The sequence below is a fragment of the Nyctereutes procyonoides genome, unplaced genomic scaffold, assembly GCF_905146905.1.
Source record: "Nyctereutes procyonoides isolate TBG_1078 unplaced genomic scaffold, NYPRO_anot_genome, whole genome shotgun sequence".
Lineage (NCBI taxonomy): Eukaryota > Metazoa > Chordata > Mammalia > Carnivora > Canidae > Nyctereutes > Nyctereutes procyonoides.
In genome coordinates this window covers 22384643-22410986 of record NW_026575139.1, presented here as the reverse complement: position 1 = coordinate 22410986, position 26344 = coordinate 22384643, and the positions used below count along the sequence as shown (strand labels likewise).

General features: G+C 42.0%; 2 protein-coding genes across 4 annotated transcripts in view; one reads left to right on the top strand and one right to left on the bottom strand.

The window, feature by feature from the left end:
• The window catches only part of TMED8 (transmembrane p24 trafficking protein family member 8), a 39981-nt gene extending 25828 nt beyond the window's left edge, over window positions 1–14153 (bottom strand). The window contains exons 1-2 of one of the 3 annotated variants that reach the window (XM_055304266.1): window positions 7141–7500; window positions 6179–6246 (exon numbers count right to left, since the gene is read on the bottom strand). In XM_055304266.1, the coding sequence (XP_055160241.1) occupies window positions 6179–6197 (19 nt within the window). In that variant the 5' untranslated portion in view covers window positions 6198–6246; window positions 7141–7500. Of the gene's footprint in view, window positions 1–6178; window positions 6247–7140; window positions 7501–14008 lie in introns of those variants that run through there. The other 2 variants (XM_055304267.1, XM_055304265.1) reach the window with 2 other exon arrangements.
• On the top strand, window positions 7576–18112 carry SAMD15 (sterile alpha motif domain containing 15). The gene is made up of 3 exons (XM_055303709.1): window positions 7576–9195; window positions 10154–10252; window positions 17866–18112. Exons 1-3 carry the CDS (start codon window positions 7576–7578, stop codon window positions 18100–18102), a joined length of 1956 nt encoding a protein of 651 aa, XP_055159684.1. The 3' UTR covers window positions 18103–18112.
• Window positions 18113–26344: the final 8232 nt, after the last annotated feature.

Genomic DNA, 26344 nt, shown 5'->3' with positions numbered 1-26344 from the left:
TTTTAGTCTGGTGCCCCTCTGGATTTTTACTACCTGTAGTTTCTTTTGATTTTTGTTCATGTTCTCTTCTCAAGCATCTGGTCATTTAGGAAATGTGCCAGAAACTGTTCTCACAAAATTGTAGAAATAATCTGAAGCCTAATCTATATGAGCCTCCAGAGGTTTGCCTCTTCTTTTTCCACATACCTGGGGGCATTAGCAGCCTGGGGGCACCTTAACCCAATTTCACGAATTTATGATTTTTCTGAAGCTGAGTTATAGTCCCTGCAATGGCCTAATTCTAATTTACCCTTACTTTCAGAACATGACCTTTCATAGTCCCAACCTAGAGTAAAGGGAGTTCACCAGGTTCCCCCCACTTGATTAGTTCTAAACATTAATCTTTGCCTCTCTAATCCAGAAAGGCACATCTGCAGCCTTGAGAAGCCTCCCCACTTACGAATCCAGCATATGCCATCAGATGTGAAAGGAGACCCCAAAATGGACTCTTATCCTTGGGCTTCTATCTTTATACTTCTGCCTTCACATTGATTATAGTCTAGTAATTCTTTATTATCTGGCTAGCTTTCCAGGATATTCAAGCAAATATTCATATGTTGACAATTATTTCCTAATTGTTCCCAGTGGGAGAACTGATCTGATTACTAGTCTACCATTACTCAAAACAAACCAACATTGCCTCTTTACCTTTTCAATTTGAAAATATCTTACTGAATAAAATAGAAACAAAATAGAAATTTTAAAAATCTGCCTTCTCTCTTGTCATTGGCTAAATGTAACAGCTTATCTAAGTAGTGGTTCTACCCCTTTTGATTTATCCTTAGTTAAATTAGTTAGCACAAAAATAATTTAAAAAAAAAACAGTAGATTTAAATAATAACATAAAATTGATCCCTAAAGAGATTTACAACCTATATTTCATAAAAAATTCATCTGAGAGAAAAAAGCCCAGAAAGTTCCTGATGAGCAGAAAGGCAAAAGAGATGTACAGACTATCTCTTAAAATATAAACACAGTGAAGAATCTCATGACACATGTATTTTTTCTAAATAGATAATATATTCATAGTATTCAAAATTCAAAAAGCATAAAAGGATACAGTGAAAACTTCCACTGGTCTAAGTTCCCACCACCCAAAGCAGCCAACATTATTAGGTTTTGTGCAGTCTCCCAGAGATACTTTATACACATAAATACGTGTGTGCATATGTTCTTTTTATACAAATGAGCATATTAAACATACTTTATTTTTCCCATTTATATCTCAGAGATCTTTCCATAACCATATATGAAAGGTTTTTTTTTCTACAGCTGATTAGATTAATATTTCATTGGTTGGATATTCCTAACCAGTTCCCTACAATGGACATTTATGTCCTTTCTAATCTGTTGCCATTACACACTATGCTATACTAACTTTGTGTCTGTGTCACTAAATAGGCATAAGAATAAATCTATAGAGGATAAATTCCTGGAAGGAATGGATCGATGAGAGCATATACTGTAATTATGATGGATACTGGCAAACTGCCCTCCACAGCATTTGTATTAATTTACACTAACAGCAGTGCATGAAAGTTCCTGTTCCTGCACAACCCTACCAACATACTGAGATATCAAACTGCCCAGTGTATATATGATTTGCAAGTCCCTTATCGAAAATTAGGTTGAGTATTTTTCATATGCTAGAAGCCACTTCTCCAAGCACCTTATCAGCTTAAAGTATGCAAGGGGGAAAAAAGTGAAAAAGAGATAGCTCTCTTGATTTTCAAGGTTAAAGGTATTTGCTAAATTATGTAGGAACTACTGGTAAAACAACTCGTAACTGGATTCAGAGAGGCAGGAAGTAAGAAAAGGAGAAAGAAATTCTTAAGTTTATTTCCAGGGGTATCAAGTGTGGAAGATACAGTCCTGTTGTAGAGAGAGAAAACCGTTACTAACAGTTTGTTATGTTTCCTAAATTTATTCAGTGAAATTTAGACCACTATAAAGAAGAAAAAGTCAATTTTTCTGTAGATAGTTTTTAATGTCAGCCAAATATAGACCAATCCAACAAGTATTCCAAGACCAGAGAAACCAGGGTAAGTTTTGCAAATTTAGATGGTATACAGGAAAACATGGGTTTTTTTTTTTTAATGGGTATTTATTTTAACATGTATTAGGAAAAGTTGATACATCAAAATAGTAATAGCACAGATATCATTTAGAATGAAATAAAATGTTTAATGTCAATGTATAGAAAAAATAATAATCAAATAACTTTGGAATGCATTCTCTAACTTGGCAAAAACCATGACATGGTACGTGCATGGCCAGTTTTGGAAACAATGAACAGAGAAAGGAAAATGGAAGCCAAGAATAACTAAATTTATAACTGATAGCCTCTAAAACAAGGTGAAGAAAAAAAAATAAATAAAATAAATAAATAAATAAAAAATAAAACAAGGTGAAGAGGAAAGAAAAGAAACTTTCCTATAATGATTTATTTTATTTTTGACAATACTTAAAATACAAGTTTTCTATGTTACCAAAATATGGTTTCAGACATTCTAATCATGCTACAGATTTAAGTTTATTGTGTACTTTGTACTTTCTCTACAAAGAGAACCAAAAAAACAGGGTTTTTTCTAAAGCATGTGAATATCAGGTCAGAGTTCCCTAGAACAGGTCTCATAAGACTTCCCCTTCACTAAACAGGCTGCAGAGATAATTAGCCTGGCCTTTTAGATTCAGGGCAGAGGAACCAAAAGCAGGTTATGTGGTTAAAGACTCAAGAAGCTTAAACAAAAAGAAACTGCCTGAGTTTTTTTTTTTTTTTTTAAGATTTTATTTATTTACTCACGAGAGACAGAGAGAGAGAGAGAGAGAGGCAGAGACACAGGCAGAGGGAGAAGCAGGCTCTCCACGCAGGGAGCCTGACGTGGGACTCGACCCCAGTACTCCAGGATCACACCCTGGGCCGAAGGCTGGCCAAACCGCTGAGCCACCCGGACTGCCCCCTGAGTTTATATTCCAACCAAATCCAGAGACTACGTGATCAAATTTCTCATCAGTCCTTATGACTGCAAAAAGACTTACTGCACTGCTCTGAGATCTATATAAGAATCACGACAAGTTCACTTGATCTATTCCAGTCCTTAGCGTCTAAGTGCCTTCATAGCTCTCACAGTCATATACACCAAGCCAAGTTCTAATGCGGACTTCAAGGTCATAACAGACTTTGCCCTTTATTTTCCACAAAGGGCCCTAAGCGTAAAAAAAAAAAAAAAAGTCCCTTAAGTGATGCAACATGTTAGCCTCAAGACAGTTTCACTATCTAAAAAGTGATCTCTCTCTCTTGGGGACTGAGGGCCCAGGTGCCCCACATAAAGGACTATTAGAAACAATTACAGTTCACAAAACAGTAAGAGCACTGTGGTCACCAGAAGAACATGCAGTTTTCTTACTTCATCACTTAAAACTTCAGCTAAGAGGCACCCGGGTGGCTCAGCTGGTTAAGTATCTCATTTCAGCTCAGGTCATGATCTCAGGGTCCTGGAACTGAGCCACATTGGGCTTGCTGCTTGGTGGGAGTCTGCGTCTCCCTCTCTCCTCTCCCCTGGTCATGCTCATGCTCTCTCTCTCTTTCAAATAAATAAATAGAATCTTTAAAAAAATAAAAAAGTAGGGATCCCTGGGTGGCGCAGCGGTTTAGCGCCTGCCTTTAGCCCAGGGCGCGATCCTGGAGACCTGGGATCGAATCCCACGTCGGGCTCCCGGTGCATGGAGCCTGCTTCTCCCTCTGCCTGTGTCTCTGCCCCTCTCTCTCTCATTCTATGTGACTATCATAAATAAATAAAAATTAAAAAAAAATAAAAAAATAAAACCAGCTAACAAACATGAAGAAACTTAAAAGGTACTGTCAGAAGAGAATATTGTTAAAAAACAAATTTCTGCTTTGAAGGAATAAGATACATTGAAAAATCAAAACCTTTACTTTTTAAAAAAATCAAAACCTTTAATTCAATAACAACTGAATGTCCAAACTCATTTCTAATTGCTGCTTTCTCTCTGAGAGAGAATGGCAGACACTTTTTTTTTTTAAGATTTTATTTATTTATTCATGAGAGACACAGAGAGAGAGGCAGAGACACAGGCAGAGGGAGAAGCAGGCCCTGGGCAAGGAGCCTGATGTAGGACTCGGCCCAGGACTCCTGGACCACGCCCTGGGCCGAAGGCAGGTGCTAAACCCCTGAGCCACCCAGGGATCCTCCAGATACTTCTTTCAATTTCATTCTTTCTCAGGCCTCTATTGTTTGCTTATTGGGTCATATTCTAGAAGAAGGTGGCAGAAGGATCCAATCAAACCCCTCACTTGAAGCAGTTTTTAAAGTTTATTCCCCAGGTTCTACGACTCTGAGCCAAGCCAGATGTATGATTTCTCCACTGCTTTGGAAATCCAGGTTCATGCTAACGCGCTTCTCAATAGCAGCACTGCTGACATCTGGGGCCAGATAATTCTTTCTTGTCAGGGTTGTCCTGTGCATTGCAGAGTGTTTAGCAGCATCCCCGACTTCTACCCGCTAGATATCAGGGACAGCCCCTCCCCTCCTCCCCAGACCCAGCAGTGACAACCAAAACATCCCCTGAGCATCCCCAGGAAAAATCGCCCTTGGTTGAGAACCATGGCTTTAAACCAAGGAACAATCTTAATTATCTCAACTTTAATTCTTCATATGCATTTGGTGCTCCTCCAAATCTCTGTGTTGAGACTTTCCCTCACAATCCAGCAAATATTTATAGAACCTCCAGGACACAACATCAAGGGCTCTAGGACATAAGCAGAGGAGACAGATTGTCCCTCGCCTAAAGCAGATTTCTTGGGGGGTAAGTACATAAAGAACTGTAATAACAGACACTTAATTATATGTTTTGAGTCGCTGATGTTTGTTCCTGGGGTATTCTCATCTTACCAAACTAAACACATCTAGAGGACAAAGACCATAACCTGCCCTGGAATACCAATACTGGATCAACAGCCAATAAAAACAAACGATTGTAGACTTCATCACAACAAGGTGTCGGTTTCATACAGACAGCAAAATTGCCACAGTCACTTGGGCAGATAAACTGTCTCAGCTATAGTTTGTTCTTCTATAAAATGGGGAGAAAGGGGCACCTGGGTGGTTCAGTCGGTTGAGTGTCTGCCTTCGACTCAAGATCATGATCTCAGGGTCCTGGGATCCAGCCCCGCGTCATGTCAGGCTCAGTGGGAAGTCAGCTTCTCCCTCTCCTGCTCCTTGGACACCCCCCCCCCCCCCCCAGTTCCCACTCGCGTCCTCTCTGTAATAAATAAAATCTTTAAAAATCAAATAAAATAAAATGGGGAGAAAATGAATGCTGACAGGATTAAGTCAGATAATACAAGTCAATCTTGGTCCACTTTTTGGCACAGAGAAGCATTCAATTAATGTAAGTTATCATTCCTATCATTTTATTAGCAATAAATCCTACCTCAAGGGAAAGAGCGTGCTATGTGCTACATTACAACGCCCTACATGACGGAAAAAGAGACCTACACTCACCCTGCTAAGGGCAAGAGGAAGAAAGTAACCAGAAGCATTTCTAGCATGGTCCTGAGGGGGAAAAAAATGGAGGACCCAATTAAAAGGGATGGGGGAGAGGAAGACACTCAGAGACAAAGCCACCACCATCGTCTAAGGTATTCGATTATTCTTAAGCCTTTTGTACTTAAAGTGTGTTGAGTTTGATTGCCAAAAGCACCCAAGGAGCTAAAGGGGAAGAAAAAAAAAAAAGAAAGAAAGAAAGAAAGAAAGAAAGAAAGAAAGAAAGAAAGAAAAGGAAACAACCCTCGACTCATAAATACTGACATATGCAAGGCACAGATGTTTACGAGACTCTTGAATGCTCACTTGCTGAATCTTTTAGAAATCATGCTCAACATTTCTATTGCTATAATGTTAAATACATGCCATCAATTTTGAATATACCGCAAAGCATAAAAGTCCATACAAAGAAAAAAAAAGACAAAAACTGTTAAGATGTTTCAAAGCAAGAGGACAAAGTCAGGGGGAAAAACTGGGTGATTCAAAGATGCGTGCGTGTCTGACTGAAGTAGCATTAGAGGATGGGGGGGGGGGGGTATTTGGGATAGAAGCAAAAAGATGAGAAAAATCACCGTGCAGGAAGACACACATCCAGGGACACCTCTGACGCACCCGGAGCTGACGTGTGCGAGACCAGATCCTACAATAATGAATAACCCGTTATAGGGTGTACCCGGGGCTAGGCGCCGGCGCCCCACCCTGAGGGGGCTCATGTAATCTCCTGGCAATCTTACCAGGCGGGTACTAGGAGTACCCGCGTCTTATATATGGGAAAGGAAACCGAAACGGGGAGAAGTGACTTGCCCAAGGTCACCCCATCAGGACGCTGAACATCCCGAGTCTACCTAGGCGCCCGGCACCACCTCTACCACCCCAGGTGACGGTGTCTGTTTTCATTTCAGACTTGAAAAATCAATTTGTACCTGCCACTCGGGGAGGCCAGCTCTCTGCCCCTGCCCTCTGCCTCTCCCTGTGTGGGGAGCCTCGGGGGCCCCCGTCCCTCCGGACGCTGAGGTAACCCGGGAGCAGGAACTCGCGGGGGCGCCTGACCCAGAAGGGAGCCGGGCGCCGGCCGGCCGAGGAGGGAGGTCGCCCACGCCCCTACCTCAGCCCCTCGGTGCGGTCGGCTCGGGCCGCGCCGCACCCGGAGCGACCGAGGCGCGGGGCCTGCGTGCGGGGGGCCAGGCTGGGCCGACCCAGGGCCGGGGAGCCGCCCGCGCGCGAGCGGAGCAGCCCGGTCAGCGCCATCCGGGCCGATCCGAGAAAGGAAGCGGGGCAGGAACCACCGGCATTTCGAAACAGGAGCGGCCGGCAGCCCGAGCGCAGTCCCGGGCCGGGCGGGGGCGGCGGGGGGCGGCGGGGGGCGGCGGGGGGCGGCGGGGGGCGCGGGGCGCGGCCCGGGGGGGCGAAGGCGGGGGGGCTCCGCGCGCGAAGGGGAGGCCCGGGCAGAGCGGGCCAGGGCGCGGCCGAGCCTCGCGCGACCGGCGGGGCCCCGAGGCCGGGCGGACCCACCCGCCGCCCCCGGCTTGCGTACCTGAGGCGGCCGCCTGGCTCCCCTCCACTCCCGGGCCGTCCCCGCCGCGGCCCGCCGGTGCCCCGGCCGCCTGCCGCTCCGACATCTGCAGCCCGCCCGGGGAGCGCCTCCGCCGCCGGCCGCGGGTGACTCCGGAAACAGCCGAAGGCCGAGCGAGCGCGGCGGCGGGAGGAGCCGAGCGCGGCCCGCGGGCCGGAAGAGGCTGCGCGCGGGCCCCCGAGCGGCCGCGGGGCTTTGGGCAGCGGAGGCTGGCGGCGCGGCCGCGGGGAGGGCGACTGCGGGCTTCTGGTCGCAGGTTTTTAGACAGGGTTTGGCAGAACAAACAAAACCTGAGGGAAGATTCAGGAACACTCGGCCGGAAATCACGGTATCCATGGAGACGCTATCGGAAGTTGGGGTTGCTAGGAGGCCTGGGCGCGTCGGCTAACGTGCGTCATGGCTGAAGTCCCGGAGTCCGGCTCGTTGGAAGGAGGAGACCTGGAGAATGGGGCACGGGAACTGCCTGCTCCTCTGGAAACGGCTCAAGATGCCGAAGCCGACGCCACGGCACAGGGAGGCCCCGAGCTGCCTGTGGAGACTGACCGGGAACCCCAGCCGCAGGTGGAGGAAGAGGACCTCAAAGTGGGGGCGCCAGAGAACGCGCACCTACACCTAAAACCAGCCAGCTCGTCCGGCGGGGAGACGCCCAAAGAGTCGGAGGGAGGCTTTCCTAGCGAGACTGATCTAGAGAGTCCCCAGGAGGCCGAGTCAGAGACGGTCAGAGAGATCGTAGGAGAGCTTTTCAAGGATTTGGAGGCTCTTACGCATGAGGAGGAGCCAGATTTAGAGCCACGGAGGGAGGCCAAAGTAGATGTTGCAGAGGATGTGCCCAAAAAGTCAGCTAAGGAAACAGATCCGGAGCTACCAGAGGAGACCGAGGCTGAAGTTCCAGGGGCCTCAATCAGTGAGACAAGATTAGAGTTACTAGAAGAGGCCGAACCAGAAGTTCTGGAGGATTCACTTACAGAGCAATATGAAGAAACAGGTCTGGAACCTCCGGAGCCAACCAAACCTGAATTTCCAAGCGAGAAACCAAGAAAATTGTTTGAAGAGGCAGATCTACAGCCGCCAAAGATGACCACACTGGAGAGTCCAAAGGAAGCCCAAAGAAAGTCACCTGAGGAGAAAAGGACAGAGCCTCTTGAAGAGACCAAATCAGAATTTCTTGAAGAAAAATCAAGAAAATCAATTGAGGAAATAGGTCTGGGGCCATCAGGAAAGACCAAACCAGAAGCTCAGGTGGAGACACTGAAAGAATCAACTGTGGAGAAAGTTTTAGAACCACTAGAGGAAACTAAACCATCAGAGCAAAAAGATAAGCAAAGAAAATCAACGGAGGAGACAGGACTAGCACCACCACAGAAGTCCAAATCAGAGGAGACAGTAGGAGAGTCAACAGAGGAGAAGGGTCTAGAGCCAAAGTTTCCAAAGATAGAACCAAGAAAATCAAGTGAGGAAACAGATCAAATGCCACCACAGAAGACCAAACCAGAGATTCAGAAGAAGACACAAACAGAGAAAGATTTAGAGTTACCAGATAAACCAAAACTACCGCTAAGAATAGAGTCATGTACAGAAGTTTCCAAGGAAGATATGCCAAAACCAGTCAAACTTAACCATTCTGTAGACAAGGATGAGCCCTTGTCAGAACACTCTGACTATCAAACAAGAAAGCTCTCAGTAAGTGAAATCAGGAAAGCTAGAAGAGAAACTATGTTCAGGTCGCTCACAATAAGCGAAGCAGGCTCAACAAATACAGATTATGAGCTTTCTAAAGGTTTTAGCGAACTGTTTGAGCTTACTGATACCGGTAGTGAGTTATACTCTTACCTCACAGACTCTCAGAGCGATTCAAGAGATTCTTTTAGTGAAAAAGTTGTAGACTTAGAGAAACAGCCACACAAAGATCAAGACACCCAGCCAAAAGAAAGCATGCAGCCACGATTTGACTATCTTAAATGGAGCCCAGAGAAAGTTGCAGAGTGGATTAGTGAGCTAGGCTTCCCTCAATACAAGGTATACAAAAATGACATTTTAAAAAATCACACGCTGTCATCCTTCTGTCTCTTACTCCTCTTACCCTTACCTGAGCTCTTGCCTCTTCTTCACTAGAAGTAGCGTAGAAAAGTTCTGGACTATGGTAGAGGTAACTTGGATTAAAATTTGTCCTTTCCACTGATGCATTTTGATAGAGGAAGGGAGGGCCACATTTGTTTCCCCTACTTACCACAATGAGTATACTTCTCTGCAATTCTTGAATAAAGACTAAGAAATTCATATAGGCCCTTTTTCACAGAAAACTTTTTAAAACAGATTTTGTCCAATGTAGACTTTTTGGTACTTTGTCAAGTTGTTTTAGCGGCAGCTCCCTTAACTTGTGCTATTAATCTTAAGTGACTGCGCCAAATCTGTCATGTGTATCATGAGCACCTAACAATACTATTTAAATAGCCAATTCAATAAATAAATAAATAAATAGCCAATTCACCAAACGTAGTTTTATTAAATAGAGTGAATGTCAATGGTACATCAATAAAAAAAATATATAACAAAAATTTTTTTAAATGGGAGCAACAAACAAAAAAGATAGGGTGAGTCCTCATTTCATTGATGCCAACTATGTTCTTAGGCTACAACACAAGACCTGAAATCTTTTGTACCCTAGTACTTAAAAATGTAATTGAGGCATGAAAGAAGCACTGGTTGTATCATGCCAAAAAATATTAAGGTGGAGTATGAAATTTAATGGAGAGTTTAGACAGAAAATATGTGGGGTTGTTAAGATTCTTTTAAATTTGAATTTAATTTAAAATTAAATTACAGCTTTTTCTTGATTTATCTCTCCACCCCCTTCCTTCTCTTCCTCCAATCCTTTCTTCTCCTTCCCTCCCTCACTCGCTCCTTCCTTCTTCCCTCTTTGTTTTCTTCCTGCTATTTGCCATACATCATTTGAGTGATGTTCCTGTACTACCAGGAGTGTTTTACTACAAACTTCATCTGTGGCCGAAAGCTCATTCATGTAAACTGCTCAAACCTCCCTCAGATGGGGATAACAGATTTTGAGGACATGAAGGTAAGTTGTGTTTCATGTTTTCCTATAGAGAGAGCGCTGTAACAGTGCCACCTTCTGTCTCAGACCAATCTCCTCTTTCTTCCAACCCAGCCTCCTATTTCTGTCAGTGGTGTGATCATAATCCCAGTGCCCCCCCACACACACCTCCACACCTCCCCCCCTCCCCCGCCACAATGGTTTCTTCCTTCCTCTCCCCTTTGAGCCCCACAAAAATCCCAAGAACTGTCAGTCCTGCATTTAACATCTGCTTTTTTTCCATTCCCATTTGTTCAGACCTCTTTTGCCTCATTCCTAGAACATTCCAGTAGCCTCCTGCTTTTAGCCTCTGTCCATAGGCCCTTTGGATTCAACGGCCCTACTATTAGATTCTCACCCTCCAACTTTTCATAGACTACTCAGAAACCTTTGGATCCCCTGTGCTTTCAGTTCCTTAGCTTAGGGCTCAAGGCACTCCACAGGTTTTCTCCAGCCACTACTCTTTCCTCTACCTCTCTACAGGAGTCTCCTGCTCAGCTTCATGGGTCTGACTCACACCCTTCAACTCCTGTCTTGTGCATTCCTCCCTCTACATCTGGGCTCAGTCCTCCTCCCCACTATATGACTAATATGAACCTTAATTATCCGTCTGGACCCAGTTTAGTTCTTGTCTCCCCATGAAGTCTTTCCTGATCTCCCCAACCCCAGTAACCTCTCCCCGCAAGCTCTCACAGATTGTATATGTACCCATTTGACACTTTTACAGCACCATACGCATTTGGCTACTTTGCTACCTAACTGAAACAAGTCACACTGGACCTCAATTTCCTACGATCTTTCCAGTGCTAGCAGTCTGTGATTATGCATCTTTGCATAACACTACCTTCTACTTATAGTGTTTCATAATTGATAAAACTTCACACATAATCACATTTATAACTTTGCCTTTAATACCCCCCACTCCAGCGTACCAGTGTTCATTCACTACACGCTTGCCCGTAAGCCCTGCCCCAGTAGTTCTCAAACTCGAATAGTCTTTGGAATTAGATGAGATTTTTTTTTATGAGTGTTTATGAGCTCTAATTCCTACTTATGTTTATAGTGTATTGGATTTCTAAATAAAAATAAAGAACAGAATGAGCAAAATAGTAACTTGTAATACAAGCTCCTGAAATGTTTAAGTACCAGAATTTTAGCTTCTTATGAGAAAACATTTTTCAGAGTCTGTCAATTCATTTTGCTTCTTTGACATTCTGATTCTTAAAATACAGTATCAACAATGCAATAAGAAAAATTCTAATTATGCTTTTACTGGCCTTTGCAAGAAATAAGAGGTCTTAAAAATCTTTGAAATCTTCAAAAGTAAATAATTAATCCAGTGGACTATCCTTATACCCCCAGAACTTTGAATAAGCAAACTTTAGAATACTTATCAAAGTCACCAGACAAATGTGGCCTCTCCTTGAAGTCACAGAGTAATAAAGATCAAGACATTTAAAGGTATCTTATTTTTTTTAAGATTTTATTTATTTATTCATGAGAGACACACAGAGAGAGAGAAAGAGGCAGAGACACAGGCAGAGGGAGAAGCAGTCTCCTAGCAGGGAGCCCGAAGTGGAACTGGATCCCAAGACTCCATGATCACGCCCTGGGCTGAAGGGAGGCGTTCAACCACTGAGCCACCCAGGCATCCCTAAAGGTATCTTGCTTGACACTTACTCTAAAAAGTTACTTCTGTCATAGTGTATAATTAGCTTTTTCATGTGGACCTAACTTTTTAGAGTTTATACATAAGCTTAATATCGGTTCTCAACCCTCTTGGGAGCTTTCCTGATGTGATCTGAATCTGGCCCCTGTACTCAGAAGGCAGGAAGAGACCAGAGAAAGAGGCAAGCCACCCCAGGTTGGGAGGTTGCAGTTTTAATAGTAACAAAGGGAACTTACATATGAGGTTTGTCTTGGGTTGCAGCAAGACAAATGGATGTCCATGCCTGCCTCCAAATCTCAAAAGTTGATAAAAAGACCCTAACTGGGTTCAGTAACATATACTGTACAAGGGTTTTCAACATCACATCACCCTCTCGAGGCCATGTTCCTTAGAGCAGCCTCTGGGAGCAGGAAAGGCAAGTGGAACCCACATTCCAAGGACGGGAGAGGGGGTGAGGAACCTCTGAGCGCCAGTAATCCAGCTCACAGGTCAATCGGCAGTCACGTTTTTTTTTATCACATCCTCCAACTGGAGTATGCTATAGTTACCTTTCTTACTGTTATATAAGCATTTGTAATCCCACCATTATAATTAGAGCACCTAGTATATCCACAGTGTATCCCCTAACAACATTTACACAGCGTGGCACTTTTTTTTCATGCTAACTCTCCTGCATCATCTGGGGCACATGGGTGGCTCAGTCAGCTAAGTTTCTGACTCTTGGTTTCAGATCAGGTCATGATCTCTTGGGTGGTGAGATCAAGCTTGAGTCAGGCTCCATGCTCAGCAGGGAGTCTGAATGAAGATTCTCTCCCTTCGCCCCTCCCCTCACTTGCTCTCTCTTCTCTCAGATAAATAAATCTTAAAAACAAGACAAAACACCAAAAAACCCTTCTTGCATCATCATTCATAGGCTTTGGCAGAGTGGCAGGACTGGGGAAAGAGCAGATAACCTGAGAGTACAGAAGTCTGGGCCTGCTGCTAAGAAACTGAACCACATTTAAACTGTCCTCCCATTTACAAGCCTTGCACTTAATGTATAGCCCATTTTCTGCTCTCTTCAACCTCCTTTTACTTCTTTAATTTTACAATTATTCATGCTTACCCTGCAGAAAGAACTTACTATTCCCTTTGCCCTTCCTCCAACATACTGAGAAAACTAGAGGAGAGTGAACTGTGTGGGTGAGACTGATGGGGGGAGTACAGAAGGAAGGAAACACTAATTCTTTGAACCTGGGCAAAGGAGCTCTTAAAGCCACTATCTTGTCATTCCAGTTTGTAGTGATGCATTAGCTTAGTAAAAAAAGGAGAGGAAGTCAATCTTATTTATTCTGGGGACAGCTAGACAAGATAGCATTACACCTACTTCAGGTTTGTCTCTTAGAAAGTAATTCTCAGGGGCACCTGGGTGGCTCAGTCAGTTAAGTCATTGCCTTTGACTCAGGTCATGATCTTGGGGTCCTGGGATTGAGCCTTGCATCATGCTCCCTGCTCAGCGAGGAGCCTGATTCTCCCTCTCCCTCTCCTTCTCCTTCTGCCCCTCCCCACTGCTCATGCTCTCTCACACTCTATCTCAAATAAATAAGCAAAATCTTAAAAAACAAACAAAAAAAAAAAACACAAAGAAACCTGCATTTCTATCTACTAGCTACAAAATATCTACAAAAAAAGGAAAATAATTTTCAAAATATTTTTAACTGTTAATTCCATCAAGTGAACAAAAGAACTCTGTGATAAATATTTGGAGAAGAATATAGGTGATCAGCTTGTTTCTTTTGTATGCGTGATTTTATATTACACAATATAGCCTCACAAGCTTTATACCCCAGCAATTTTATTACACTTGCCTTGATGCAAACTATTTCAATAGCACAGATTCATAATATGTGAGCAAATGATCACTAGACAAAAATATTTTTCTTTTTTCAACTTTCAATTTTCAAATAATTTTAGTTTTACAGAAAAGTTGCAAAGATAGTACAAAGCTCTTATATACTCTTAAGCCAGCAACTCCTAATGTAAACATCTTATGTAACCAGGAGACATTTATCAAAACAAATAAATTGGGGTACCTGGGTGGCTCAGTCAGTTAAGCATCTGCTTCTTGACTTTGGCTTGGGTCATGATCTCAGGGTTGTGGGCTTGGAGTACCATGACAGGTTCTGCTTGGAGTCTGCTTAAGATTCTCTCTCTCTCTCCATCCTTCCATCTCTTTCTCTACTCTAAAAAATAATAATTAATAGTATAATACTATTAAGCAAACTACAGACTTTATTCAGATTTATTCAGATTTCTTTAGTTTTTCCACTGATGTCCTTTTTTGGTTCCAGAATCCAGTCAGAGGTACCACTTTGCCTTTGGCTGTCATTGTTTCCTTGGTGTCCTCCAATATGTGACAGTTTCTTTGCAGTGGATAGTTCTGTGGATTTTGACAAATGCACAGGATCATGTATCCACCATATAAAATTATAGAGAATAATTCCATCACCCTAAAATTCCCCTTGTGTCTCCTTGGTGGTCAGCCTATCACTCCACCCTAATCCCTGGAAACCACTAATCTTGTTTTTTGTGCCTATAGTTTTGCCTCCTCCAAAATGTCACATAAATGTAATCAAATAATATGTAGCCTTTGAGTCTGGCTTCTTCCCCTTAGCAAAATGAATTTTAAGATTAATCCACATTGTTATATGAATCAACATGCAAATTTTAAGGAGTCTATATATCTGCTTTAATAATGGTGGTGTAGATGATTCTTATTTGAACCATAACAATGATGTCTTTAGGTTTAATTAAATTATACGCTCCAGGGCCACCCGGGTGGCTCAGTGGTTTAGCGCCACCTTCAGCCCAGGGCGTGATCCTGGAGACCTGGGATGGAGTCCCACATTGGGCTCCCTGCATGGAGGCTGCTTCTCCCTCTGCTTGTGCCTCTGCCTTTCTCTCTCTCTCTCTCTGTGTGTGTCTCTCATGAATAAATAAATAAAATCTTTAAAAATAAATAAATTATAGGCCCCAATTATGCAAATGTGCATAGTTGCATACTATAAGGTAACCAGACAGCATTACCAAATTGGTAATGATGAAGCAAAACCATCAGTAGCTTACAAATAAAAGAATAGCAGCCTTTGGGGACACTTGAGTGGCTCACTCAGTTAAGCATCCAACTCTTGATCTCAGCTCAGGTCTTGATCTCAGGTCATGAGTTCAAGCCCCACTTGAAAAAAAAAAAGAATAGCAGCCTTTGAAAACCATAATCAACATGGCATACAATGATGATATAGTAATAATAGAATCCTCTGGAAAACTATAGGCATTAAAATATCTGCTTGAGACTATGTGAAGTGGGTGCTCTGCAGTGATGCCAAGCATTGAACATGGGCCACCATCCTAGAATGTAAAATTAAGAATCCGTAGAAAATCCTAGTAATCTTCATGAATACCTATATTTAATTGTCCTTACTAATTCAGTTAAGTTACAAGTTGCTTCAAGTCTCAAGCAAAAGTACAATCTGTTGGGCAGCCCCTGTGGCACAGCGGTTTAGCGCCACCTGCAGCCTGGGGTGTGATACTGGAGGCCCGGGATCAAGTCCTGCATTGGGCTCCCTGCATGGAGCCTGCTTCTCCCTCTGCCTATGTCTCTGCCTCTCTGTGTGTGTGTCTCTATGAATAAATAAATAAAAATCTTTTTAAAAAAGTATAATCTGTTGCTTGTTATTCATAAGAACTAAAGAAAGAACTTATAGCCCATTAATTTATAGCCCTCTTGATCCTTTGCAAAAGAGAGATGGTTAGATTATATTTCCTTATTCCACATGTAACCAGTAGCTATGTAACACTTTTAATTTCTGCATTTGAATGTTAAACAGTACTGGACTTTCTCAGCCTACAGTAGGCACATAGCTCTTTTGGTTAATAGTGAATAAATTTGTTTGACTACAGGGTCTCTCCTGTTTACCTCAGGGAATTTGTGAAATATCCTGCTCTCGTAAGGGACATTTGGGGTGAGGTGCTGATCAAAGAAGGTGCTCAATGTACCAGCATCAATTACAAACAAGAATTCTTTTTTTTCTTTTTTACAAACAAGAATTCTTAAGAGGCATCTGTAGTAATTTGGATCTAAACTTTTAGAAACCTCATTTGCTACAGACTTCAATTTTATTCCCACTTGGAATACAAGGCAACTGTGTAGACTCTCTTACACACAAACCATCTCTAGAATCTAAACAAAACCAATTCAAGTAAGATTTAATAAGAAAGGTATCTGGTCTATCTATTTTTTAAAGTGATTTTTCTTTTTAGAGACAGAGCATGTGTGCAGGAGCAGGGAGAGGGCAGAAAGAGAGAGAGATCTCAAATCTTAAGCAGGCTCCACAATCAGCACGGAGCCTGACCCAGAGCTTGATCTCACCCAAGATCATGACCTGAGCCAACACCAAGAATAGGATATTTAAACTGACTAAGCCACCCAGGTTCCCTGTATCTTGTCTATCTAAAATGCATTACTAATGGACAGTTTTGCATCAGGCTAATAATTGTAGCCTGAATGCATTTTACAGCCTTATAACTAGGTCTAGTAGGGTTTTTTTTTTTTTATGTCTAGTAGTTTTAAACTAAACTTAAAAACAAAGAAAAAAATCCACCCACCCCTTTGGCTGTGTTCTAGGAGCAATTTCATGGACTACATTTTCATCCTGATGCATAATATGAATTTAGGTAGCAGTGTTATAGCATACCTATGATCAAAGCTAGAATTTGAAAATGCAGTGACAGTTTAATTTAGGCTATCAAGTGGCAGGGTGCTCAATGAATACAAAATATGTTTTAGAAACATTGAAAATTGTGGCAAAGGATATTGTAAAGAATATATAAGTATAGGTACTAATAAAACAGCTGGAACTTTTCTCTCCCTGCAAAACAGCTGGAACTTTAATATCTGCTTTTTAGTGTTTGAAATTTGTTTTTAGTCAAATTGAATAACTATTTGAGTTATGATTTTTTAATTGCAAATTAACTGAGTCCCTTTTATACAAGTTTTTTTGTTTGTTTGTTTATTTTTTAGACAAGTTATTTATTAACCTTCCCAGAGATAGTCATGGCTCTTACTCTGAATGTATTATCTGCTCATATGGTTGATCAGATTGCTCAGCCAAAAGACGGAAATGAACCCATCTATGGCAAGCTGATGCAAGGGCCTAGAAGCATCTTTAAATGGAACTTACAAAAAGATAGTAAATCACTCAATGTTTCTCTTAAGAATTATATTTTGGTAAGAACCTGGCTACTAAGGGCAGCCCTGGTGGCTCAGCAGTTTAGCACCGCCTTCAGCCCAGGGCATGATCCTGGAGACTGGGGATCGAGTCCCATGTCAGGCTCCCTGCATGGAGCCTGATTCTCCCTCTGCCTGTGTCTCTGCCTCTCTCTCTCTCCTCTCTGTGTATTCTAATAAATAAATAAAATCTTTAAAAAAAAAAAAAAAAGAAGAACCTGGCTACTAAGCCTTCCCATGTGTTATTTCATTGTTTTATTTTCTTTCTTTTTTTTTTTTTTAAATTTTTATTTATTTATGATAGTCACACACAGAGAGAGAGAGAGGCAGAGACACAGGCAGAGGGAGAAGCAGGCTCCATGCACCAGGAGCCTGATGTGGGATTCGATCCCGGGTCTCCAGGATCGGGCCCTGGGCCAAAGGCAGGCGCCAAACCGCTGCGCCACCCAGGGATCCCTTTTTTTTTTTTTTTTTTTTTAAATTTTTATTTATTTATGATAGTCACACACAGAGAGAGAGAGAGGCAGAGACACAGGCAGAGGGAGAATCATTGTTTTATTTTCCCATAGAAATGAGAGGTTAACATTCAAGAGACCTAGGAAAATAAGTAAATAACTTTGATTTAGTTATATTTTCATTTAAAAAATTATTCTTGTTTTGTAGGTAATTTCTCAGCATACGCGGGCACTCCTCGGAATTGAAGAGCCATTGTTCAGACGCTCCATCACCCTGCCCTACAGGGACAATATTGGCTTATTTTTAGAGCAAAAAGGTCATACTGGGGTAAAATCTGATTCCTTGACGTTCTCTGAATTTGTGCAAGCAGCAGGATTACAGGATTATGCTCCAAAAATAACTACCCCTGGAAAAAATGAAGAATTGTATTACACTGAACCATAGGGAAAAGCCATTTCACTTACCTTGAAAGATTAAACTACTCAGGGTAAGAAGTGTGGCCTCTTGGGATCTCTTCTCTTCTTCATTTAGGATCAGAGTTAGAACTGCTAACTCCACTTCTAGTTCTATCACCACTTCTCAGCACCTTCCCTTGATTTGTGTTTCAATTTAGCATGGTGTTTAAACAAAGATAGCAATATATCTCTTTCTGGGTAATGGCAAGAATCTCTGATAAATGCTAACAATGCATCTGGTAGTAGGAACATGTTACAGAAATGGAATTAAAAGTAAAATCTCCTGCCAACCCAAATAATGTTCTCCACAAATGCAGAAAAAGAAACAGTTGTATTATTGGATCAGCATTAAATCACATAGTGATGTACATCACAGGCTAGCTGCTAAAGAAGACTATCAAGTTAAGGAAATCTTGCCCTTTTAGATAGCCAGGAAGATACAATCCATTACTTACATGTTAACTGTCTGTATCCATAGAAAAATAAAACTTCTCATATATTTATGACAAACAGGAAGCTACTTTGTAGAACCAGGCATTTAAGCCAGGGAGATAGGGTGCCATCCTCCTCAATACTCCCATTTCAAAGACATGGCTCCAAAGAGCCCCAAAATGTAAAACTGGCAGGTGACTTATTCAACTTGTTAGAGGATTTATATACATCTCAAAAACAGAAAAAATATTTAAATTACAAGTTTGACTGGGACTCCATCTTGGGTCTCCAGGATCTTGCCCTGAGAGCTGTAGGCGGCGCTAAACCGCTGAGCCACCAGGGCTGCCCCAAATTTTTAGTATTTTAAAAAATTTATCCTTACAACGTGGTTTATAGAAGTACCATTGAATGTAGAATAGGGACTGGGGTTTGTTAACAAGACTCTTTTATGTGGTACCTTCCAGATCTTTATAAAATGAAATTCAAGGGGAACCCAGCCAGCTCAGTCTGTAGAGAATGGGACTCTTGATCTTGGGGTTGGGTTTACGAAAGAAAAAGAAAAAGGAAACAATTAATTCAGGCTAGACTCCAGTCCATGACTAGACTGCTCAAAAGAAATGACAAAATACTTCTTACTTGAATGACTCCAGTTCCACTCTAGTTTTATAGACTTAACTGTTCTTTCTCTTTCTGGCCTCACTTAATCCTAAAAGCCACTAAAGGACTACCATAATCCAGAAGGGCAATGATATATACTCTGTCAAGTTCCCTACACCCGAATGAATAGTCAAAACAATCCAATTCTTTTTTTTTTTCCTAAGAAAAGGAACAGTACCTCAAATTAGCATTTATATCATGCATTCATATCTGATGATGAACCTACTTTTTTCCCAAATCATACCAATAAAATTTTATCTCAGACCATTCTACACCATACCACCGAGTTTGCCTGGCTCACAATTATGCAAAGGAGAAAAATGCAAATGATTAACCTAACACCATGGTGATTTACATGTATAGTGAATGGTTTTGTTTAAAACACTTTTACATTTAGCAAACAATGGTTCTGTTCAATGACAGAGCATAGTCAGTGTCCTCCTCCTCAACCTGATGGTCACTTCATTTCTGTTGTTTTCTACTCTATATCAAGGACATAAAGTATTTGCAAAACATAAAGGAAATTGCTTTGTAGTGTAGGAATAAGATCTATAGTTTACAAAATTATCTTTAGCCATTTAATATAAATGCCAGCTACTTATAAAAATGGTTTTATGATTTAAGTGGTTTAAAGAGCTGACCTTAAGGGGTAGTCCAAGGACACCTTGGTGGCTCAGCGGTTGGGAGACTGCCTTCAGCTCAGGGCGTGAACCTGGAGTCCTGGGATCCAGTCCCACATTGGGCTCCTTGCAGGGAGACTGCTTCTCCCTCTATGTCTCTGCCTCTCTCTGTGTGTCTCTCGTGAATAAATAAATAAAATCTTTAAAAAGGGGTGGGGGTGGGGGGAATAGTCCAAGATGCCAGAGGAGTAGGAGACCTTAGTTTCATCTGGTCCCAGGAATTCAGCTAGACACGGTGAACTCAACTGGAGATCTAAGAAAAGAACAGCTGTAACTCTACAAATAGAAAAGTGAGGGGATCCCTGGGTGGCTCAGCGGTTTAGTGCCTGCCTTCCGCCCAGGGCCTGGTCCTGGACTCCCAGGATTGAGTCCCACATCGGGCTCCTTGCGTGGAGTCTGCTTCTCCCTCTGCCTGTGTCTCTTATGAATAAATAAATAAAATCTTTAAAAAAAGAAAAAGAAAAAAAGAAGAAAGAAAGAAGAAAGAAAGAAAGAAAGAAAGAAAGAAAGAAAGAAAGAAAGAAAGAAAGAAAGAAAGAAGAAAGAAAAGCGACCACTCTCTGCAAGGTAGGAGGTGCGGAGAAGTGAATCCAAGGTTAATATATGGGAAGGTAAACTGCAGCGGGGAGCGCCTCCCTCCGCCGGCTACCAGAAAGTGATAGAGCAGCGGAGCGCAAAATTAGAACTTTTAGCAGTCTGCTCGGGTGAGGGACGTCCCCACCCCACCAAAGGTGCTCAGGGGGCAAAGCAGGGGCGGAACCCTAGGTGGTACGCCCGCGGTCTCAGGATCCCCAGGGTCACAGGAAGACCGGCAGAGCTCCCAGGCATCAGAGGGAGGAAGCGAGCTGCCCTCAGTGAGCCCAGGAGGGGGCTTTCAGCTCGGGGTGGCCACAGGCCCGGAACAGCACAGTCTGCGCAGCTGCAGTCAGGCAGGGACCCCCTCCCCCAAGCAGCGGCACCGCAGTGAGACCCCCACCCTCCCCCGGGAGGAGCGGCACGGGTGCGCAACGCAGGAGTCTGCAGGATTTGGGGACCTGAAACAGGGATGCATGCCCGAGATAGAAATGCTCAGTCACGGGCTGGGTGACCTCGGAGTGCAGATGGGGACCAGGGAGACAGGAGGGATGGACCGCTTTTCCTGGAGGCCACACTGAGGAGTGGGGCGCCGAGCTTTCCGCTCCGGGGCTGGAGATTGGGAGGCCACCATTTCCACTCTCATCCTCTAAAGCTTCGAGGGAAGCCTCCAGGGGCAAAAGCCACCTAGAGCAATCTGGAGCAGATTACTTAGCCTGGACCCTGGCAAGGGTCGTGCAATTCTCCCCGGGGGCAAGGATGCCTGAGAATCAGGACGACGGTCCCTCTCCCAGAAGATCAGCAAGAACAGGCAGCCAAGATGAAGTCTACTGAACATTGAGAACTGCAGAACTCCAGCGCTGCGGGAAAATAGTATATAGATTCATGTTTTCCCCCATGATTCTTTAGTTGTTTTAATCTTTTTCGATTTCCTTTTTCTTTTTTTTAATTTTTTTTATTTATTTATGATAGGCACACAGTGAGAGAGAGAGAGAGAGAGAGGCAGAGACACAGGCAGAGGGAGAAGCAGGCTCCATGCACCGGGAGCCCGACGTGGGATTCGATCCCGGGTCTCCAGGATCGCGCCCTGGGCCAAAGGCAGGCGCTAAACCGCTGCGCCACCCAGGGATCCCTCTATTTCCTTTTTCAACCAATTTCTTATTTTATCAATTCTTTTAAAAAATTTTAATTTTAATTTTTACAGTTACATCCTATCCTTTCATTGTATTTAATTTTATTTTTGTACGTATAAAAGTTTTTCTTTCTTTACAATTTTGGGATCTAGTTTTCTAACAAACACCAAAATACACACAAGATACACTGTATTGCTCTGTTCTGTTCACCTCTCTGATTATATTCTCTTTTTTTCTTTAATTTTCTTTTTTTCAGTTTCAGGTCTCTTCTGATTTGTTTAGTGTATATTTCTCTGGGGTGATTGTTGACATTTTGTTCTCTCATTCATCTATTCTTCGCTGGACAGAATGACAAGATGGAAAAACTCACTTCAAAAAAGAGAACAGAAGGCAGTACTGACTCCCAGGGACCTAAGCAGTGTGGATATAAGTAAGATGTCAGAACTAGAGTTCAGGGCAGCCCCGGTGGCGCAGCGGTTTAGCGCCGCCTACAGCCCAGGGCGTGATACTGGAAACCCTGGATCTAGTCCCACATTGGGCTCCCTGCATGAAGCCTGCTTCTCCCTCTGCCTCTCATTCTCCCTCTGTGTTTCTATGAATAATAAATAAAATCTTTTTTTTAAAAAAAGAACTAGAGTTCATAGTAAGGATTATAAAGATACAAACGGCTTGAAAAAAGAATAGAAGTTACTAGAGAATCCTTTTCTGGAGAAATAAAAGAACTAAAATCTAATCAAGTCAAAATAAAAAAGGCTATTAATGACATGCAATAAAAAATGGAGGCTCTAGCCATTAAGATAAATGAGTCAGAAGAGAGAATTAGTGATTTAGAAGACAAGATGATGGAGAATAAAGAAGCTAAGAAAAAGATAAACAACTACTGAATCATGAGAGGAAAAGTCAAGAGTTAAGTGACACCATGAAGCAAAACAATATTAGAACAATTGGGATCCTAGAAGAGGAAGGGAGGGGAGAGAAGGTATATTGGAGCAAAATATAGTGGAGAATTTCCCTAATCTGGGGAAGGAAACAGGCCTTCTAGTCCAGGAGGAACAGAGGACCCCTCTTAAAATCAATAAAAATGGGTCAACACCCAAAATATAATAGTGAAACTTGCAAATCTCAGAGACAAAGAAAATCCTGAAAGCAGCTCAGCACAAGCAGTCCATAATCTATAAGGGTGGAAACATTAGACCAGCAGCTGACCTATCCACAGAGACCTGGCTGGCTAGAAAGGACTGGGATGATATATTCAGGTGCTAAATGAGAAGAATATGCACCCAAGAATACTTTATCCAACTAGGAAGTCATTCAAAATAGGAGAGAGAAAAATCTTCTGGGACAAATAGAAATTCAAAGAATTTGTGATCACTAAACCAGCCCTGTATGGAATATTAAAAGGGATCCTTTAAGCAAAGAGAGAGCACAAAAGTAACAAACCAGAAAGGAACACGGACAATATACAGAAACAGTGACTTTACAAGCAATACAATGGAAATAAATCCATATTTTTCAATAGTTACTTAGAATGTAAATGGGCTAAATGCCCCAATCAAAAAACATGGGGTATCAGATTGGATAAAAAGCAAGTCCCATTGATACACTGTGTCCAAGAGATTTGTTTTAGATCCAAAGACACCTCCAGATTTAAAGTGAGGGAGTGGAAAACCATTTATCATGCTAATGGACATCAAAAGAAAACTGGGGTAGCAATCCTTATATCAGATAAATTAGATTTTAAACCAAAGACTGTAATTAGAGATGAGGGAAGACACTGTATCATAATTGAAGGGTCTATCTAACATGAAAATCTAACAATTGTGAATATTTATGCCCCTAACACGGGAATACCCAATTATATAAATCAATAAAAAAATTAAAGAAACAAATCAATGATAATACAATAATAGTAGGTGACTTTAACACCTCACTCACTGCAATGGGCAGATCACATCTAAGCAGAAGATCAGCAGGGAAAACAAAGGTTTTAAAGGACACACTGGACCAGATGGACTTCACAAATATATTCAGAGCATTCCAACCTAAAGCAACAGAATACACATTCTTCTCGAGTGCACATAGAACATTCTCCAGAATAGATCACATATTGGGTCACATATCAGGTCTCAATTTGGTATCAAAAGATTGGGATCATTCCCTGCACATTTTTTTAAAAGATTTATTTATTTATTTATTCAGAGAGAGTGAGAGAGAGGCAGAGACACAGGCAGAGGGAGAAGCAGGCTCCATGCAGGAAGCCCAACGTGGGACTCGATCCCTGGTCTCCAGGATCACACCCCGGGCTGCAGGCAGCGCTAAACCGCTGTGCCACCGAGGCTGCCCTCCCTGCACATTTTTAGACCATAGTGCTTTGAAAGTGGAACTCAATCACAAGAGGACATTTGGAAAGAAGTCAAATGTGGAGGCTAAAGAGCATCCTACTAAAGAATGAATGGGTCAGCCAGGAAATTAAAGGAAAATTTAGGGGCACCTGGGTGGCTCAGTCAGTTAAGTGTCTGCCTTCAGCTCAGGTCATGATCCCAGGATCAAGCCCCACATTGGGCTCCCTGCTCAGTGGGGAATCAGCTTCTCCTTCTCCCTCTGCCTGCCACTCCCCCTGCTTATGCTCTCTCTCTGTCAAATAAATTTTTAAAAAATATATTTAAAAAAAAGAAGAATTTTAAAAATTCATGGAAACAAATGAAAATGAAAACACAACTGTTTAAAACCCTTGGGATGCAGCAAAAGTGGTCCTAAGAGGGAAGTATATAGCAATACAAGCCTTTCTCAAGAAACAAGAAAGGTCTCAGATATACAACCTAATCTTACACCTAAAGGAGCTGGAGAAAGAACAGTAAATAAAGCCTAAACCCAGCAAAAGAAGAGAATTAATAAAGATTAGAGCAGAAATCGATTAAATAGAAACCAAAAGAACAGTAGAATAGATCAATGAAACTAGGAGCTGGTTCTTTGAAAGAATTAATAAGATTAACAAACCCCTGGTCAGACTTATCAAAAAGGAAAGAGAAAGGGACCAAATAAAATCATGAACAAAAGAGGAACAATCACAACCAACACTGAAGTTTTACAAAAAATTATAAGAACATATTATGAACAACTGTATGCCAAATTTGGCACTGGAATAAATTCCTAGAGACGTATAAATTACCAAAACAGGAAGAAATAGAAAACCTGAATAGACCCATAACCAGAAAGGAAATTGAAGCAATAATCAAAAATCTCCCAATAAACAGGAGTCCAGGGCAGATGGCTTCCCAGGGGAATTCTACCAAACATTTAAAGAAGAATTACTATCTATTCTTCTGAAGCTGCTTCAAAAAATAGAAATGGAAAAAAAAAAAAAGAAATGGAAGGAAAATGTGCAAACTCTTTCTAGGAGGCCAGGATTACCTTGATCCCAAAACCAGACAAAGACCCGACCAAAAAAGGAGAATTACAGACCAATATCAGTGATGAATACAGATGCAAAAATTCTAAGATACTAGCCAATAGGACCCAACAATACATTAGAAGGACTATTCACCATGACCAAATGGGATTTTTTCTTGGGTTGCAAGGGTGGTTTAATATCTGCAAATAAATCAATGTGATACACTACATTAATAAAAGAAAGGACAAGAACCATATGATCCTCAATAGATGCAGAAAAAGCATTTGACAAATTACAGCATCCTTTCTTTTTTTTTTTAATTTTTTTATTTATTTATGATAGTCACACACAGAGAGAGAGAGAGAGAGGCAGAGACACAGGCAGAGGGAGAAGCAGGCTCCATGCACCGGGAGCCTGACGTGGGATTTGATCCCGGGTCTCCAGGATCGCGCCCTGGGCCAAAGGCAGGCGCCAAACCGCTGCGCCACCCAGGGATCCCTACAGCATCCTTTCTTGATTAAAACTCTTCACAGTGTTAAGGATAGAGGGAACATACCTCAATATCATAAAAGCCATATACAAAAAACCCACAGCAAATATCATTTGCAATGGGGAAAAACTGAGAGCTTTTCCCTTGAGGTCAGGAACATGGCAGGATGTCTAATATCACCACTGTTGTTCAACATGGTACTAGAAAGTCCTAGCTTCAGCAATCAGATGACAAAAAGAGATAAAAGGCATCTGAATTGGCAAAGAAGAAATCAAACTCTCACTCTTCACAGATGACATGATACTCCATGTGGAAAACCCAAAAGATTCCACCCCAAAATTGCTAGAACTCATACAGCATGCAATTCAGCCAAGTGGCAAGATATAAAATCAATGCACAGAAATCAGTTGCATTTCTATATACAAACAATGAGAGAGAAGAAAGAGAAATTGAGGAGTCAATTCCATTTACAATTGTACCAAAAACCGTAAGATACCTAGGAATAAACCTAACAAAGAGGAAAGGGATCTAAACTCAGAAAACCATAGAACCCTCATGAAAAAAATTGAGGAAGACACAAAGAAATGGGAAAACATTCCATGCTCATGGATTGGAGTAACAATTATTGTCAAAATATCTATGCTATCTAGAAAAATCTATACATTCAATGCAATCCCTATCAAAATACCATCAGCTTTTTTCACAGAACTGGAATAAATAATCTTAAAATTTGTATGGAACCAGAAAAGACCCTGAGTAGCCAAAAGAATGTTGAAAAAGAAAACCAAAGTTGGTGGCATCACAATTCTGGACTTCAAGTTCTATTGCATAAGCGATAATCAGAGATAGTACAGTACTGGCACAAAAATAGACAC

What these genes read in the sequence shown, in the direction of transcription:
- SAMD15 (XM_055303709.1), top strand. Translation starts at nt 7,576, where the DNA reads ATGGCTGAAGTCCCGGAGTCCGGCTCGTTGGAAGGAGGAGACCTGGAG. An exon ending in TAGGCTTCCCTCAATACAAG is followed by an intron (nt 9,196 to 10,153) that starts GTATACAAAAAT and finishes CTGTACTACCAG; the next exon opens with GAGTGTTTTACTACAAACTT. An exon ending in CAGATTTTGAGGACATGAAG is followed by an intron (nt 10,253 to 17,865) that starts GTAAGTTGTGTT and finishes CTTGTTTTGTAG; the next exon opens with GTAATTTCTCAGCATACGCG.